An 18284-nucleotide genomic window follows, 5' to 3' on the forward strand; every position below is an offset into this window, starting at 1 on the left:
TTGCTAGTTATAATAGTAATGAGCACTTTAATTGATGTGGGTTCTAGATAGCAGGAGGTGTATTGCTGTCTGTGAGTTTAATAATCACTGATACACTCAGCAGTGTTCTGTGTTCTACAGAGAGGTTCTACCCATCATTAATGAGAGACCTATAATAAACATTTAATGAGTTCATCTGCATCACAGACTCAGGCTCTGTTCAGGGTTCTGACTGAGCTCAGCTCAGTTCTTCAGTGTTTCAGTTACAAATGACACTGTGAGTAATCTGTGTAACGGGGTGGTTGTGTAACGGGGTGGTTGTGTAACGGGGTGGTAACAGGGGGTTATTGTGCAGTATTACAGGTGATAATGTGATTATCAGTGATTGATCAGAGCTGCTGCTGAATCCTCAGACCCTCAGGACACATTCCTTCATTCAGTGGGAGCTTCAGGTTAGAATTACAGCTGTGATGTATACTGTGCTGAGTGAATCGGGGTGTGTGTGTGTGTGTGTGTGTGTGTGTGTGTGTGTGTGTGTGTGTGTGTGTGTGTGTGTGTGTTTGTTTATATCGTTGTGTCCCTCTTCACCTCTCCAGAAGTATAAATATCCCACCATGACCTCTGGCCTTTCTGCACACTCTCTTTCTCTCTCTCGCTCGCTCACACACTTTAGTGCATTAATGACTGTTTATTAAGCTTTACTGAGTCAGTTACTGCTAATTACACATCCACCTAGATACATCCACCTACACACTGATACATCCACCTACACACTGATACATCCACCTACAAACTAATACATCCACCTACAAATTGATACATCCACCTACAAACTGATACATCCACCTACAAACTAACACATCCACCTACACACTGATACATCCACCTACACACTGATACATCCACCTACACACTGATACATCCACCTACAAACTAATACATCCACCTACAAACTAATACATCCACCTACAAATTGATACATCCACCTACAAACTGATACATCCACCTACACACTGATACATCCACCTACACACTGATACATCCACCTACACACTGATACATCCACCTACAAACTGATACATCCACTTACAAACTGATACATCCACCTACACACTGATACATCCACCTACAAACTAATACATCCACCTACACACTGACACATCCACCTACAAACTGACACATCCACCTACAAACTGATACATCCACCTACAAACTGATACATCCACCTACAAACTGACACATCCACCTACAAACTAATACATCCACCTACAAACTGACGCATCCACCTACAAACTAATACATCCACCTACAAACTAATTCATCCACCTACACTGATACATCCACTTACACACTGATACATCCACCTACACACTGATACATCCACCTACAAACTGATACATCCACCTACAAACTAACACATCCACCTACAAACTGATACATCCATCTACAAACTGATACATCCACCTACACACTGATACATCCACCTACACACTGATACATCCACCTACAAACTAATACATCCACCTACAAACTGACACATCCACCTACAAACTAACACATCCACCTACAAACTGATACATCCATCTACAAACTGACACATCCACCTACAAACTGATACATCCACCTACACACTGATACATCCACCTACACACTGATACATCCACCTACAAACTAATACATCCACCTACATACTGATACATCCACCTACAAACTAATACATCCACCTACAAACTAATACATCCACCTACAAACTAATACATCCACCTACAAACTAATTCATCCACCTACACACTGATACATCCACTTACACACTGATACATCCACCTACACACTGATACATCCACCTACAAACTGATACATCCACCTACAAACTGATACATCCACCTACAAACTAACACATCCACCTACAAACTGATACATCCATCTACACACTGATACATCCATCTACAAACTAATACATCCACCTACAAACTGATACATCCACCTACACACTGATACATCCACTTACACACTGATACATCCACCTACAAACTAATACATCCACCTACATACTGATACATCCACCTACAAACTGATACATCCACCTACAAACTGATACATCCACCTACAAACTAACACATCCACCTACAAACTGATACATCCATCTACACACTGATACATCCATCTACAAACTAACACATCCACCTACAAACTGATACATCCATCTACACACTGATACATCCACCTACAAACTGATAGACACACTGACGCATCCACCTACACACTGATACTTCAAGCCACACAGAAAGTTGAAGAAAAAAAATCATTTACAGCAGAAACGTGACAATAAACTGTATCTCTGTGTTGCCCTGAAAAGCATGTGACCGCTCGGTTGAGCTGCCCAGTTAGGGTAACAGAATTGTTTAAGACTGTGCAAGACTGGGGGGCTTTATACCCCTCTAGCCCACGCCTGGCATTAGGCAGCAAGGAGATTTATATGATGGATAGATTCATGCTGACTAGATAAGCTGTGTGTGTGCATTTGCACATCTGTGTCAGCAATGGGTGCAGCGTAAAGTAGCTGAATGCAAATGATTAGAAGAGGTATCCACACACACACACACACACACACACACACACACTGCATGTTTGTGAAATCAGTGTTGTTTTACAGCAGTTTTGGTCTCGTGCGCACAGAGAGATCTTCGTAAGTTCGTTTTCAAAAATATCTGGACGCGTGTGGGCGAGGCCTGAGTCTCACACAGTGGCGGAGGCTTTGGGGGGTCAGAGAGGGGTGCTGTTAGAGCTGGAGTGTTTTCAGCCCGTTAAAGAGTGAACACTTTACAGAGGCTCGGGCCAGCGGGGCGGCCTGTCCAGATCAGATTCCTCCCAGTGATAATTTAGGAGGTTAAAGGTGGCCAGATTGGGAAAGTGAGAGGAGAGGCTAGATTTAACACCCACTCTGGTCCTTCACAGCACACACACACACACACACACACACACACACACACGTCACGTCTGCTGATAGACCTTATAGCTGCAGATCTACAGAAAGGTATGCTGAGTCTGGTAGAGAGGTAATCCCCGGCGGGGCTCTCTGAGGTTTCTGTGGTGAGGAAGTATCATGAAGGCAGAGAGACGCTCTTACTGCTGCCTCTAGCAGCAGGTTAACTTAATGAAGCCCATATCCTCACCCCCATATATCACCCCGAGGGGGGTCGGGGTGGGGGGGGTGTTGGAGGGTAGGGGGCTAACCCCTGTCACAGGTCTGATCAGCTGATGAGGAGTAAGTGCTCAATATCATTAATATCAGCTTCCTCCAGCATGACTGGACCTGCAGGAGGCCAAATCTAAACTTACACCAGGCCACTCATATTATTACTGAACCCAGAGCAGTTTCTGACCCGCGCACACCTGCCCCCGAAAACATCCAGCTTCACCCCACATTACACCCCTTATCCCAGCGCTGCCCACTGATTCACCCTGAAACCTATTACTCACGCTTTCCTGCAGACAATTCAGATGTACTATAAATCAGTAATGACCTCAAATTATTCAGTATCCATTATGAATTATTCAGTATCCATTATGAATTATGCAGTATTCACTATGAATTATTCAGTATCCACTATGAACTATTTAGTATCCACTATGAATTATTCAGTATCCACTATGAATTATTCAGTATCCACTATGAACTATTTAATATCCACTATGAATTATTCAGTATCTACTATGAATTATTCAGTATTCACTATGAATTATTCAGTATTCACTATGAATTATTCAGTATCCACTATGAATTATTCAGTATCCACTATGAACCATTCAGTATCCACTGTGAATCATTCAGTATCCATTATGAATTATTCAGTATCCACTATGGCAGTGGTGGCTCAGTGGTTAGAGCGCCGGGATATCGATAACAGGGTTCGGCAAGCTGCCACTGTTGGGCCCTTGAGCAAGGCCCTTTACCCTCTCTGCTCCCCGGGCGCTGGAGTTGGCTGCCCACCGCTCTGGGTGTGTGTGTACTCACTGCCCCTAACACATGTGTGTGTGTGTGAGTGTGTTCACTACCAGATGGGTTAAATGCGGAGGACACATTTCGCTGTACAGTGACAAATACGTGCACCTTTACCTATGAATTACTCTAGTATCTATGATGAATTACTTGACTAACATGTCTCCAGTATGTACTAGGCTCTATACACATTCTATTTCTCCTTTACAGCTGTTTCTCTAATTCAGGGCTAAGATCACTGGATTTAACACACACACACACACTCTCTCTCTCTCTCTCTCTCTGCCACACCCTCTCTCAGATATCACTGCCTTAAACGCGTATCTCTTGACCTTCATGCCTCTGATGTAATGCTGATACTTTAAGGCCTAAATCAGCAGTAAATGTGTGAAGCTGCGGGGGGCTGGAGTCTGAAGATCCTCCTCGCTCTCTACCTTCTGCACCACTGCCGGAACCACTACCTCTCTCACACACACACACACACACACACACACACACACACACACACACACACACATATATATACACACAACAGGTTGGGACTCCTACTCCTGACCCAGTCCTACTCCTGACCCAGTCCTACTCCTGACCCAGTCCTGCTCCTGACCCAGTCCTACTCCTGACCCAATCCTGCTCCTGACCCAATTCTGCTCCTGACCCAGTCCTACTCCTGACCCAATCCTGCTCCTGACCCAATTCTGCTCCTGACCCAGTCCTACTCCTGACCCAGTCCTGTACAGTAGAGCAGTGCTTAATCAGTTTTACTGTATGTGCTGCTGTTAGTAATGCTATAACAGTTACTATAATTATTAGAACTGACACACATCATGCACATATCATACAAAAGCAACAACAACAACAATCATAATAATAATCTTAATAATACTTCATCTATGATATCAGGTGTAATCTAACGGTAGCTAAGTGGAATAGCCGGTACCTTTCTCTGTGGGCTCAGGCATGCTGCTGATCGTCTTGCTCGTCCTCACTCAACTGAGAACTTCAGTCCCTTTAGCCTTTTTATTTTCACTCTCTCTGTGACGGGGTGGTCCACTGAGACTTCTTGGGGGGTGGGGGGCTAGGAGATGGACAGAATGGCAGACACCCGAAACCTCTCTGAGAAAACTTAGGGGGAGAGAGAGAGGCAGGGAGAGAGAGGCGTGGTGTATGTAAGGGACGTGGAGACAGAGCAGTTGTCGCCGGCGGCCTGTTGAGGTGTTGTGATGTTAGAGTTTAGCTGGGCTTTACACAGGATCACTTAGCATCTCTCCATTCTCCCACTCTCTCGCAGCATCCCCCTCTCTCTCCCTCCCTCTCGCTCTCTCGCTTTCTCACTGTAAGCATCCCAAACCGCAATCATCACCGTCACACTCTCAGCTGGACTCAACTCATTCAGGGTTTCAGGATCCAGCCCAGAATGTAGCACTATGCTAGTTAGCCTGACTGACGCTTCTCAGATGGGCTGGAACTGAACTCTGGACACTGTGGGTAATCACTGCCCTGCTGGAGATAACAGCCCGGTCAGCTCAAACTGGTTAAACTGGTCCGGCTGGTAGACCAGTTCATTTGGTTGACTAGATTAGCTCTTGGGCTTTAGCATAGGGTAGGCTACCATTTATATATCCATGGTAGATGAAGAACCTTTCACCCAGGCAGAGAAGCATGTATGCATTCAACCGGTTCCTTAAGTTTGTGTAGAACCTGCCCTCACTAAAAACCCTTAAAGAAGTGTATGCTGGTCAAGGACTAGGCTGGTCTGACCAGCATGGCCAGACTGGTCGACTAATGTAGCTATAATGAGAAATCGGGTCAACCAGTGTGACCAGCTCGACACTCAGCTTGGTCAAACTGGTTATGCTGGTAGAAGAGCTAAAATAATAAGCCTTTTAGTGGTCAACAGCTACTAGCACACTGGTCTACCAGCTGAACCTGTTGGACGTTAAGCTCATCAACCAACTTGACCATCATTTGACGGCCAGTTTACACCATCGACCATGAAACCAGATACCATCAAATGCTAACCATGCAAAGTGACACAGGACCTCCGCCCAACTGTGATTGGTCCTAATCACCATTTTTTTAAACTTTATAAATGTAAAGGTTTTACATTAATTAAATGGTTGGTGTTTGCACATCAGTACCTGCAGTGCCCACAGTATCTACAGTGCCCACAGTATCTACAGTACCTGCAGTGCCCACAGTATCTACAGTACCTGCAGTGCCCACAGTATCTACAGTACCTGCAGTGCCCACAGTATCTACAGTACCTGCAGTACCTACAGTACACAGTACACCTGAGTGGGGCAGTGGTGGCTCAGCGGTTAGAGCGCCGGGATATTGATAACAGGGTTGTGGGTTCGATTCCCGGGCTCGGCAAGCTGCCACTGTTGGGCCCTTGAGCAAGGCCCTTTACCCTCTCTAGTACTGAGAGTGTGTGCTGCTGTACGTGTGCTTATAAACAGTAGGTGTTTCTGATAAACAGGCCACTCTGTGTGCTGCTCTAACAGTAATGTCAGAAGGTAATGAGGGCTGGAGCTGTGTGTAGACTGGCATCCTTACAGACTCAGGGATGGTTTGTGAGAGCCACATAATCCGTAAGGCCTCTACATTAAACCCTGGGGGCTCTGATTCCAGCCCCAGCCATGCCCCCCACCCCACACATTCCCTGAGAGTCAGCCTCTCAGTGTTAAATCATACCCCACACACTCTTACCCGGTTCACACTCTCAGCTGCACTGTCTGAACTGTGGGAGTCAGCTCTTCAGTGGGAAAACTGGGAATGCTGACGGCTGTGTTGTGATTTCTAATGAAGCCACGAGAGAGAGAGAGAGAGAGAGAGAGAGAGTATGAGAGAGAGAGAGGTGTTAAATGAGCTAAATGCTGATTGCAGTCAAACAGATTTACTGCCCAGTTCACTCACACTGATCTAATCTCTCTAGGTCTGTGTCTGCTGTGCTCATTTGCACTGCCATCTGCTGGCCCTGCTGTGGTACTGCAGCCTGTGTTGGAGTTTGAGTCCTGTAGGACACAATAGTCCATTAGTCTGTGAACAGTAAGATGTGTTGAAAGAAGTGAGGGGAGGTGAAACAGAGACTGTATTCAACTGAACTGCAGAGCCATCTACCCTACATACATAAGTATTGGAGTATTGGTATTACATAAGTATGGACATAAGTATTGGGACACTTGCTCATTCATTGTTTCTTCTGAATTCAGGGGTATTAAAGAGTTGATCCTGCTTGTGTTAGAGTGACTGTCTCTACTGTCCAGAGAAGAGGACTTTCTACTAGATTCTTGAGGAGGAGCATTGCTGTGAGGATTTGATTACATTCACTAACAAGAGTGAGGCCACCACCAACTCCCCAATTCATCCCATCCCAAAAGTACTGGATGGAGCTCCTCCACCATCATTCTAGAGAACACAGCTCCTCCACTGCTCCACAGCTCCTCAATGCTGGGGGGCTTTATACCCCTCTAGCCCACGCCTGGCATTATTAGGCAGCATGGAGCCAATAGGGTCATGATGTTGATCTGCTCCAGAGAGTCCTATTCTATTGGCAGGGACCAGAACGACCAGTGCTTCACTGTTCACTCAAAATCACTAGAGAAAGATGTTACACTCTGTGACACTCTTTTACTCACTCTCTCACTCTCACACCTGCACTGCACAGTCCTGTATAGTCTTTACTAGAGATGGTAGAAAAGGTTCTTTAAGCAATGCCATGTCAGAGAACCATTTGTGTTAAGAAGATATGAGTATGAAGAACCTTTTAAAGAACCTTTTAAAGAACCATTAAGAACCTTTTGACACAATGTAAAAGTTCTTCTGCTCGAACATAGAGCTCCATCGTCACTCCAACTCTGGGGGTCCTCTTTAAGCCCTCATTTACAGACTCACTGCTCAGTTCACTCACACTGACTGCATCTCTTCTGCAGGGCTGCACTGTCTGCTGTGCTCTGCTGCCATCTGCTGGTCTTGTTGTGGTACTGCAGTCTGTAGTATTGTCTGGGCCTGCAGTACACTTTCTCCACCACCAGGGGAGGGTGATAATTCTGTGAACAGTAAGATGTGTTGAAAGAACCAAAAGGAAGTGAAACAGGAAGTTCAGAGACTGTATTTCCTGTTTGTGTGACTGCAGGTCTGCTGATGATCTGAGATCAGTGCTGCAGTGTAGGTGTGTGTGAACAGGGGAATCAGGGGAATTCAGTTTTTAATGAAAGAGTGAAGCTGTGTGTGAACACTGTCTCTACTAATAGCACTAACAGTCCATACTGTGCTCCATATTTCCACTGAACTGTAAAACAGTGTTCTAGACTGATCTGGAACGCTCCATTCAACAGGAACCGCAACAGTTCAGGACTCACTTCAGATCTGTAGTATGTCATAATGTCCAGCGTCCCCTGTGGACAATCCCTCTGACCTGTCCTGAGTCTTCATAAAGACTGTGGTCCTCCTCTGTTACTGAGGTCAGAACCTATCTGCACTGTGGACACAACCATAACTGTGGTATTTTTGGTATTTTATGGATTTATTGATTGACCTCACAGTCAGCACCTGATTCTGACCAGCACCTGAACAGACCTCCTTCACCTTCTAACCTTCAGCTCTACTCTTCATCTACAGGAACAATGAGAACTGAGAAAGTCCTGAGGAGCTTTGGCTTCACGGTGGTGGAGAACATCGCTAAAGGAGCTTACAGAAGTGTTCAGCTGGCCACATCCCAAAGGCACTCCAATCAGGTTGCCATTAAAATAATGGACCACAGTGAGGAGGCACCAAAATTTCATACTAAATTTCTGCCCCGGGAACTCGCCATTCTCAAATGAGTGAGGCACCCTCACATCGTTCAGGTACATGAAATGTTTGAGAAGCCCTGATCCAGACGAGCCTCCACTCCCCCATTGGCCAGGCCAAAACGTGGTTCTCCGAGCTCCTTAGTGCCATGGTCTATCTGCACCAGCAGGACATTGTCCATTAGGACCTCAAGTGTGAGAATGACTGCCGATGGCCATGTCAAACTGGCCGACTTTGGTTTTGGATGCTCCCTCGAGAGGCTTCCCAGACCTTAGTGAGACGTGTTGTGGCACTCCTCACTACACACTGCACCCGAGGTGCTTATGTGTAAGCCCTACGATCCCAAGAAGGGTGATGTGTGAGCCTATCCTTTACATCATGGTCACTGGGAACCTTCCCTTTAGAACTGAGACGTGGCGCAACTGTCTCCCAACTGTCCAGCGAGAACCTTTGAAGTTTCCATGTGGGATCAAAGTCGAGGCATGTTGTGCCTTAATGACCTGCATGCTGCAGTATGATCCTCACGCTCGGCCATCGACGACAGAGGTGGCCCGGCACCCTCGGCTGCAGGCGAGGAGAGAGCGGTGAGTAAACTGCTTGGAGGAGGTTTCGAGTTTCCAGTTCCAGAATTAGAGACAGAAAGAAGAATTACACTGTATTTTATTTACATCTGATTTTATTTCTTTTTATTCCATTGTAGGTTTCTAAACAGCTAGAAACAGCATTTAGCATTTAGCATTTAGTATAGACTATGTATAGTGTGTGTGTGTGTGTGTATAGACTATGTATAGTGTGTTTGTGTGTATAGACTATGTATAGTGTGTTTGTGTGTATAGACTATGTATAGTGTGTGTGTGTGTATAGACTATGTATAGTGTGTGTGTGTGTGTATAGACTATGTATAGTGTGTGTGTGTGTATAGACTATGTATAGTGTGTGTGTATGTATAGACTATGTATAGTGTGTGTGTGTGTATACACTATGTATAGTGTGTGTGTGTATAGACTATGTATAGTGTGTTTGTGTGTGTATAGACTATGCATAGTGTGTGTGTGTGTATAGACTATGTATAGTGTGTGTGTGTGTATAGACTATGTATAGTGTGTTTGTGTGTGTATAGACTATGTATAGTGTGTTTGTGTGTGTATAGACTATGTATAGTGTGTGTGTGTGTATAGACTATGTATAGTGTGTTTGTGTGTGTATAGACTATGTATAGTGTGTGTATAGACTATGTATAGTGTGTGTGTGTGTATAGACTATGTATAGTGTGTGTGTGTGTATAGACTATGTATAGTGTGTGTGTGTGTGTATAGACTATGTATAGTGTGTTTGTGTGTATAGACTATGTATAGTGTGTGTGTGTGTATAGACTATGTATAGTGTGTGTGTGTGTGTATAGACTATGTATAGTGTGTTTGTGTGTATAGACTATGTATAGTGTGTTTGTGTGTATAGACTATGTATAGTGTGTGTGTGTGTATAGACTATGTATAGTGTGTGTGTGTATAGACTATGTATAGTGTGTGTGTGTATAGACTATGTATAGTGTGTTTGTGTGTGTATAGACTATGTATAGTGTGTTTGTGTGTGTATACACTATGTATAGTGTGTTTGTGTGTGTATAGACTATGTATAGTGTGTTTGTGTGTGTATAGACTATGTATAGTGTGTGTGTGTGTATAGACTATGTATAGTGTGTTTGTGTGTGTATAGACTATGTATAGTGTGTGTGTGTATAGACTATGTATAGTGTGTGTGTGTGTATACACTATGTATAGTGTGTTTGTGTGTGTATAGACTATGTATAGTGTGTTTGTGTGTGTATAGACTATGTATAGTGTGTGTGTGTGTATAGACTATGTATAGTGTGTTTGTGTGTGTATACACTATGTATAGTGTGTGTGTGTATAGACTATGTATAGTGTGTGTGTGTGTGTATAGACTATGTATAGTGTGTTTGTGTGTGTATAGACTATGTATAGTGTGTGTGTGTGTATAGACTATGTATAGTGTGTTTGTGTGTGTATAGACTATGTATAGTGTGTGTGTGTATAGACTATGTATAGTGTGTGTGTGTGTATAGACTATGTATAGTGTGTGTGTGTGTATACACTATGTATAGTGTGTTTGTGTGTGTATAGACTATGTATAGTGTGTTTGTGTGTGTATAGACTATGTATAGTGTGTGTGTGTGTATAGACTATGTATAGTGTGTTTGTGTGTGTATACACTATGTATAGTGTGTGTGTGTATAGACTATGTATAGTGTGTGTGTGTGTGTATAGACTATGTATAGTGTGTTTGTGTGTGTATAGACTATGTATAGTGTGTGTGTGTGTGTATAGACTATGTATAGTGTGTTTGTGTGTATAGACTATGTATAGTGTGTGTGTGTGTATACACTATGTATAGTGTGTTTGTGTGTATAGACTATGTATAGTGTGTGTGTGTGTATAGACTATGTATAGTGTGTGTGTGTATAGACTATGTATAGTGTGTTTGTGTGTGTATAGACTATGTATAGTGTGTGTGTGTATAGACTATGTATAGTGTGTTTGTGTGTATAGACTATGTATAGTGTGTGTGTGTGTATACACTATGTATAGTGTGTTTGTGTGTGTATACACTATGTATAGTGTGTGTGTGTGTATAGACTATGTATAGTGTGTGTGTGTATAGACTATGTATAGTGTGTGTGTATGTATAGACTATGTATAGTGTGTGTGTGTGTATACACTATGTATAGTGTGTGTGTGTGTATAGACTATGCATAGTGTGTTTGTGTGTGTATAGCCTATGCATAGTGTGTGTGTGTGTGTATAGACTATGTATAGTGTGCGTGTGTGTATAGACTATGTATAGTGTGTTTGTGTGTGTATAGACTATGTATAGTGTGTGTGTGTATAGACTATGTATAGTGTGTTTGTGTGTATAGACTATGTATAGTGTGTGTGTGTGTATAGACTATGTATAGTGTGTTTGTGTGTATAGACTATGTATAGTGTGTTTGTGTGTATAGACTATGTATAGTGTGTGTGTGTGTGTATAGACTATGTATAGTGTGTGTGTGTGTGTATAGACTATGTATAGTGTGTTTGTGTGTATAGACTATGTATAGTGTGTTTGTGTGTATAGACTATGTATAGTGTGTGTGTATAGACTATGTATAGTGTGTTTGTGTGTATAGACTATGTATAGTGTGTTTGTGTGTGTATAGACTATGTATAGTGTGTTTGTGTGTGTATAGACTATGTATAGTGTGTGTGTGTATAGACTATGTATAGTGTGTTTGTGTGTGTATAGACTATGTATAGTGTGTGTGTATAGACTATGTATAGTGTGTGTGTGTGTATAGACTATGTATAGTGTGTGTGTGTATAGACTATGTATAGTGTGTGTGTGTGTATAGACTATGTATAGTGTGTGTGTGTGTATACACTATGTATAGTGTGTTTGTGTGTGTATAGACTATGTATAGTGTGTGTGTGTATAGACTATGTATAGTGTGTGTGTGTGTGTATAGACTATGTATAGTGTGTTTGTGTGTGTATAGACTATGTATAGTGTGTGTGTGTGTGTATAGACTATGTATAGTGTGTTTGTGTGTATAGACTATGTATAGTGTGTGTGTGTGTATACACTATGTATAGTGTGTTTGTGTGTGTATACACTATGTATAGTGTGTTTGTGTGTGTATACACTATGTATAGTGTGTGTGTGTGTATAGACTATGTATAGTGTGTGTGTGTATAGACTATGTATAGTGTGTTTGTGTGTGTATAGACTATGTATAGTGTGTGTGTGTATAGACTATGTATAGTGTGTTTGTGTGTATAGACTATGTATAGTGTGTGTGTGTGTATACACTATGTATAGTGTGTTTGTGTGTGTATAGACTATGTATAGTGTGTGTGTGTGTATAGACTATGTATAGTGTGTGTGTGTGTGTATAGACTATGTATAGTGTGTGTGTGTGTATAGACTATGTATAGTGTGTGTATGTATAGACTATGTATAGTGTGTGTGTGTGTATACACTATGTATAGTGTGTGTGTGTGTATAGACTATGCATAGTGTGTTTGTGTGTGTATAGACTATGCATAGTGTGTGTGTGTGTGTATAGACTATGTATAGTGTGCGTGTGTGTATAGACTATGTATAGTGTGTTTGTGTGTGTATAGACTATGTATAGTGTGTTTGTGTGTGTATAGACTATGTATAGTGTGTGTGTGTGTATAGACTATGTATAGTGTGTTTGTGTGTATAGACTATGTATAGTGTGTGTGTGTGTATAGACTATGTATAGTGTGTTTGTGTGTATAGACTATGTATAGTGTGTGTGTGTGTGTATAGACTATGTATAGTGTGTGTGTGTGTGTATAGACTATGTATAGTGTGTTTGTGTGTATAGACTATGTATAGTGTGTTTGTGTGTATAGACTATGTATAGTGTGTGTGTGTGTGTATAGACTATGTATAGTGTGTGTGTGTGTGTATAGACTATGTATAGTGTGTTTGTGTGTATAGACTATGTATAGTGTGTTTGTGTGTATAGACTATGTATAGTGTGTGTGTGTATAGACTATGTATAGTGTGTGTGTGTATAGACTATGTATAGTGTGTTTGTGTGTGTATAGACTATGTATAGTGTGTTTGTGTGTGTATACACTATGTATAGTGTGTTTGTGTGTGTATAGACTATGTATAGTGTGTTTGTGTGTGTATAGACTATGTATAGTGTGTGTGTGTATAGACTATGTATAGTGTGTTTGTGTGTGTATAGACTATGTATAGTGTGTGTGTGTATAGACTATGTATAGTGTGTGTGTGTGTGTATAGACTATGTATAGTGTGTGTGTGTATACACTATGTATAGTGTGTTTGTGTGTGTATAGACTATGTATAGTGTGTTTGTGTGTGTATAGACTATGTATAGTGTGTTTGTGTGTGTATACACTATGTATAGTGTGTGTGTGTATAGACTATGTATAGTGTGTGTGTGTATAGACTATGTATAGTGTGTGTGTGTGTGTGTGTATAGACTATGTATAGTGTGTGTGTGTATAGACTATGTATAGTGTGTGTGTGTGTGTGTATAGACTATGTATAGTGTGTGTGTGTGTGTGTATAGACTATGTATAGTGTGTGTGTGTGTATAGACTATGTATAGTGTGTGTGTGTGTGTATAGACTATGTATAGTGTGTTTGTGTGTATAGACTATGTATAGTGTGTGTGTGTGTATAGACTATGTATAGTGTGTTTTTGTGTGTATAGACTATGTATAGTGTGTTTGTGTGTATAGACTATGTATAGTGTGTTTGTGTGTGTATAGACTATGTATAGTGTAAGTTAATGTGTGTATAGACTATGTATAGTGTGTGTGTGTGTGTGTGTGTATAGACTATGTATAGTGTGTGTGTGTGTGCGTGTGTGTGTGTGTGTGTATAGACTATGTATAGTGTAAGTTAATGTGTGTATAGTCTGTATTTTTAGGTGAAGGAGGATCCACCCACCCAAGCCACTGCCTGTTCTCACAGCGGCCCAGCGGCGGGACCTACAGAAGCTTGAAGACCAGAACCAATCAGAGACAACCTCCATCCTCAAGCAGTTCAGCTGCTGAATGAACAACAGCTTGTGGACTGTGAACCTCATTTGTACCATCACACCTCCTCCTCATACACACACACTCTGCACCCTGCACTTACTACTGGAAACACTATGCTCAGTCACACTCCACCCACACTACACCTGAACCCACACCTGAACCCACACCCATCCAGTGCCTTCTGTACATAATATAAACATTCAGATTATATAAAACCTGTACATTTACCTGCTTTTACCAGAGCAGTATTGTAAGTAGAGAGTGTGTATAGTGTGTGTATATAGTGTGTGTATATGTATAATATAGTGTGTATAATGTTTTTTTTTACTCACCTTTACACCTGTTTAATGTGACATGATAATAAAAGTGATTTGAATTGACTTGACCAATGACTACAATGGTTTTCTAAAAACTCCCCTTTTCCCCAAATTCTCCATCAGTTTTCAGTTTTCACTGTATTCAAAAGAAGAAGAACTCGGTACTATTTGAGGTCACAGGACTGGCAGTTGTTCAATGGACTTAAATGTCAATAAAAACACTGAACAATTGGGGGTGTTCTAAAACTTTTGACCGGTAGGGTATGTGAGTTACTCGTAAAAAGGTCTTTGGGTTCAGAGCAAGGTCATAGATCAGTGACCCCTCACACTGTGTCTACCACCGGTCTGCAGAGCCTTGCTAGCTGATAGAAGCTACAGTGAATCGCTGTGAAGTGGCCATGAGGCTCTCTGATCTGAGGAGAGACCAGGTGTGAGGAGGAGCCTGTTTGAGTATTGATTATTGATTATGCTAATATGCTAAAGCTGCTGTTTAATCCCATCACAGTTATGTTTATCCACTGAACTGTAGCATCTTTGTTCTCTTTTAACTATTATATAACATAAATATAACACCCCCCTCTGGGAAATAAACAACCTTTGGTGATGTTGAACGGACTTCAGAGATCTCTGAGAATTCGCCAAGAGCTTCTCCCCAGCCGAGAGTTCCTCTGTACATGTGTTTCGCTGGAGGATTAAACGAGTCTGAGAGTTCACTGTGCTCTGTTCTGTGTAGAGAGTTCTACCATAACAGGCTGTAGCAGCTACCTCAGGGGGCGCTAACAACACTTCTGACTGTCTGTTCAGCATCAGTGAGAGGAGCCCCGGGTCAGCCTCATGCTTTTTCCTTGTGTCCTGAACTCACATCAAACCATGAGGTCCAAACCGCAGTGTGTACAGAACCGGGACGTGTGTGCGTGTGTGTGTGTGTGTGTGTGTTTGTGTGTTGCATCACCCTGAGCTGGTGGTAAAGGTTCTGAGTTACTGACCCACATTCCCTTACAGAAGAGTTCAGCTCCTAAAGAACTGTTATCTGTATCAGAGCATACTGTACACCCCGGCCTAATCTACTGAGTGTGTGTGTGTGTGTGTGTGTGTGTGTGTGTGTGTGTGTGTGTAGTTTCATAGAGTAGACCTCAGCGATGACAAGAGTGATTCTCATAGAGCAGGTGAGGAAATCTCTCTCGCTCTCTCTCCCCCGCACACACACACACACACACACACTTCTGTCAGCACCTGGTGTTACAGATGAGTGTTGTGTTTTATAGCTTTAGAGGAGAGCCGTTATACTGTCACCTTCCTTTAAAATAGCACACTGACCTTGTGTAAGAACACACACACACACACACACACACACACACACACTGAACATAATGAGTAAATAAAAACTAATTTAAAATATATATATATGTTGTAAACAAAACTTAAAGAATTGACAGGGAAATATACAATCATAACAATAAGTGTTTGATGTGGTGCAACAGATGAAGCTTCTAGCTGCCATGAGCTGTTACACCATGCAGATGAACAGGCTTGCTGCGCTACACCAATAAGAGTCCTTGGGCAAGGCACTCTGAACTTCCGTGACTAGAGTGCGTGAGGGGTCAGCCGCAAAACCCAAAAAACTGAACCGATCCGGTGACAGGGCTCGCTACCATGAGTCTCCGGCATACATGTAGCTCATTACCTGAACTTCTAACCATGAATACGCTCCGCGAGATAAGCTCACTACCTTGAATTAGCCCCAAAGGTTCCTAAGGTTCAATCAGTACCAAAGGTTCGACGAGTCAGCCACGTTCGCTACTGCTAGATGAGTCCACTAGATACAGTGTTTAACATGTGTTTTTTAGATCCTGAAAGAAGACATGTCCAGAAGAAAGAGGAGGCCTGGACACCTAAACTCTTGCTCTAACAGACGCCAGCACTGACAGTGCACACTCAGTGGGGGGACAGGAGGGACATCCCACCCAACCCCGAACTCCTAGCAACAAACATCCCACTCCGCAAACAGTTCCTCCAGAGCTGTCCCGGCCTCGTCAGCGGCTGTGGAGGTGTCTGGCAGAGCGTCTGTCCCTGCCTGAACACTGAACACTGTGAGCTGCTTCACAGAGGAAGGTTTCACTGCTCAAGTGTTGATCTTTGATTTCTCAGATTTATTACTGATTTATTTATGATCTCACTTACATCTCATTTAGAGATCAACAGTGACACAGATCTCTCTCCTAAACCAATAGAATTGACTTATATATTTTAATATACTAATATACACTATTAATATACAATATAATATGCATTTTCATTACATAATAACATAAAATACATGTATTAATATAAATATATGGTAAAATCTCAAACTCTTACATGTCAAATATATGCTTTATTAATACATTAAAATATATTTAATAGACCTTTTGGCCATTTTCATGCATTGCAAAAAGATATGTTTTTTCCATGCAGGAAAATTAGACAAAAATCAGACATCAGATCTCTTTACTTTAATCTCTTTCTAGACTCCACATCTTTTCTTTTAGTATGAACAAGAATCACTAATGAGCAAAAAAGCTATAAAACATGATAAATCATTCAGATTTCATATGCAAAATATATATTATTATGTTTTAAATATTTGTTATATTTTGTTAGCAAATAGAGTTTGGCTTCACATGTATCAGAGGAGACGCAAGTTAAGTCTTTACCCTCCGAGTGTCGGGAGCATTGCTAGAGCTGGGGGAGCTACGAACAGGTGGGTTTCATTTACAGAACGAACCGGAGAAACAGAGGAAACGTTGACAAATACAGTGGGGGGAAAAGTATTTAGTCGCCTACAAATAAGCAAGATTTCTGTCTGTCACAGACCTGTAACCTCTTCTTTAAGAGGCTTCTCTGTCCTCCACTCATTACCTGTATTAATGGCACCTCTTTGACCTCGTTAACAGTATAAAAGACAGAACTGTAGACCTGCACCAGGCTGGAAGACTGAATCTGCAATAGGCAGCAGCTTGTGTGAAGAAATCTACTGTGGAGCAATAATCAGAAAATGGGAGACCTACAAGACCACTGCTAATCTCCCTCCATCAGGGGCTCCACGCAAGATCTCAGTCCGTGGGGTCAAAATGATCACAAGAACGGTGAGCAGAAATCCCAGAACCACACGGGGGGACCTAGTGAATGACCTGCAGAAAGCTGGACCACCGTTACAAAGGCTACCGTCAGTAACACACTACGCCGCCAGGGACTCAGATCCTGCAGTGCAGACGTGTTCCCCTGCGTAAGCCAGTACAGATCCGGCCCGTCTGAAGTTTCCTAGAGAGCATTTGGATGTTCTGGAAGAGTTTTGGGAGAATGTCTGATGGTCAGATGAAACCAAAGTAGAACTGTTTGGTACAAACACAACTCGCTGTGTTTGGAGGGAGAGGAGAGTGAATGCTGAGTTGCATCCAAAGAACACCATACCAACTGTGAAGCATGGGGTGGCAACATCATGCTTTGGGGCTGTTCATTGCAAAGAGACTAGGACGACTGGTCCGTGTACATGAAAGAATGAATGGGGCCATGTATTGTGAGATTTTGACTGCAAACCTCCTTCCA

General features: G+C 42.3%; 1 protein-coding gene across 1 annotated transcript in view; it reads left to right on the forward strand.

The window, feature by feature from the left end:
- Window positions 1-8607: 8607 nt before the first annotated feature.
- LOC140555802 (stonustoxin subunit beta-like) overlaps window positions 8608-18284 on the forward strand; it is a 15038-nt gene continuing 5361 nt past the window's right edge. Inside the window, exon 1 of the mRNA XM_072679119.1 lies at window positions 8608-8718. Coding sequence (XP_072535220.1) covers window positions 8608-8718 — 111 coding nt within the window. The remainder of the gene's footprint in view (window positions 8719-18284) is intronic.

Source organism: Salminus brasiliensis, chromosome 5, assembly GCF_030463535.1.
Source record: "Salminus brasiliensis chromosome 5, fSalBra1.hap2, whole genome shotgun sequence".
Lineage (NCBI taxonomy): Eukaryota > Metazoa > Chordata > Actinopteri > Characiformes > Bryconidae > Salminus > Salminus brasiliensis.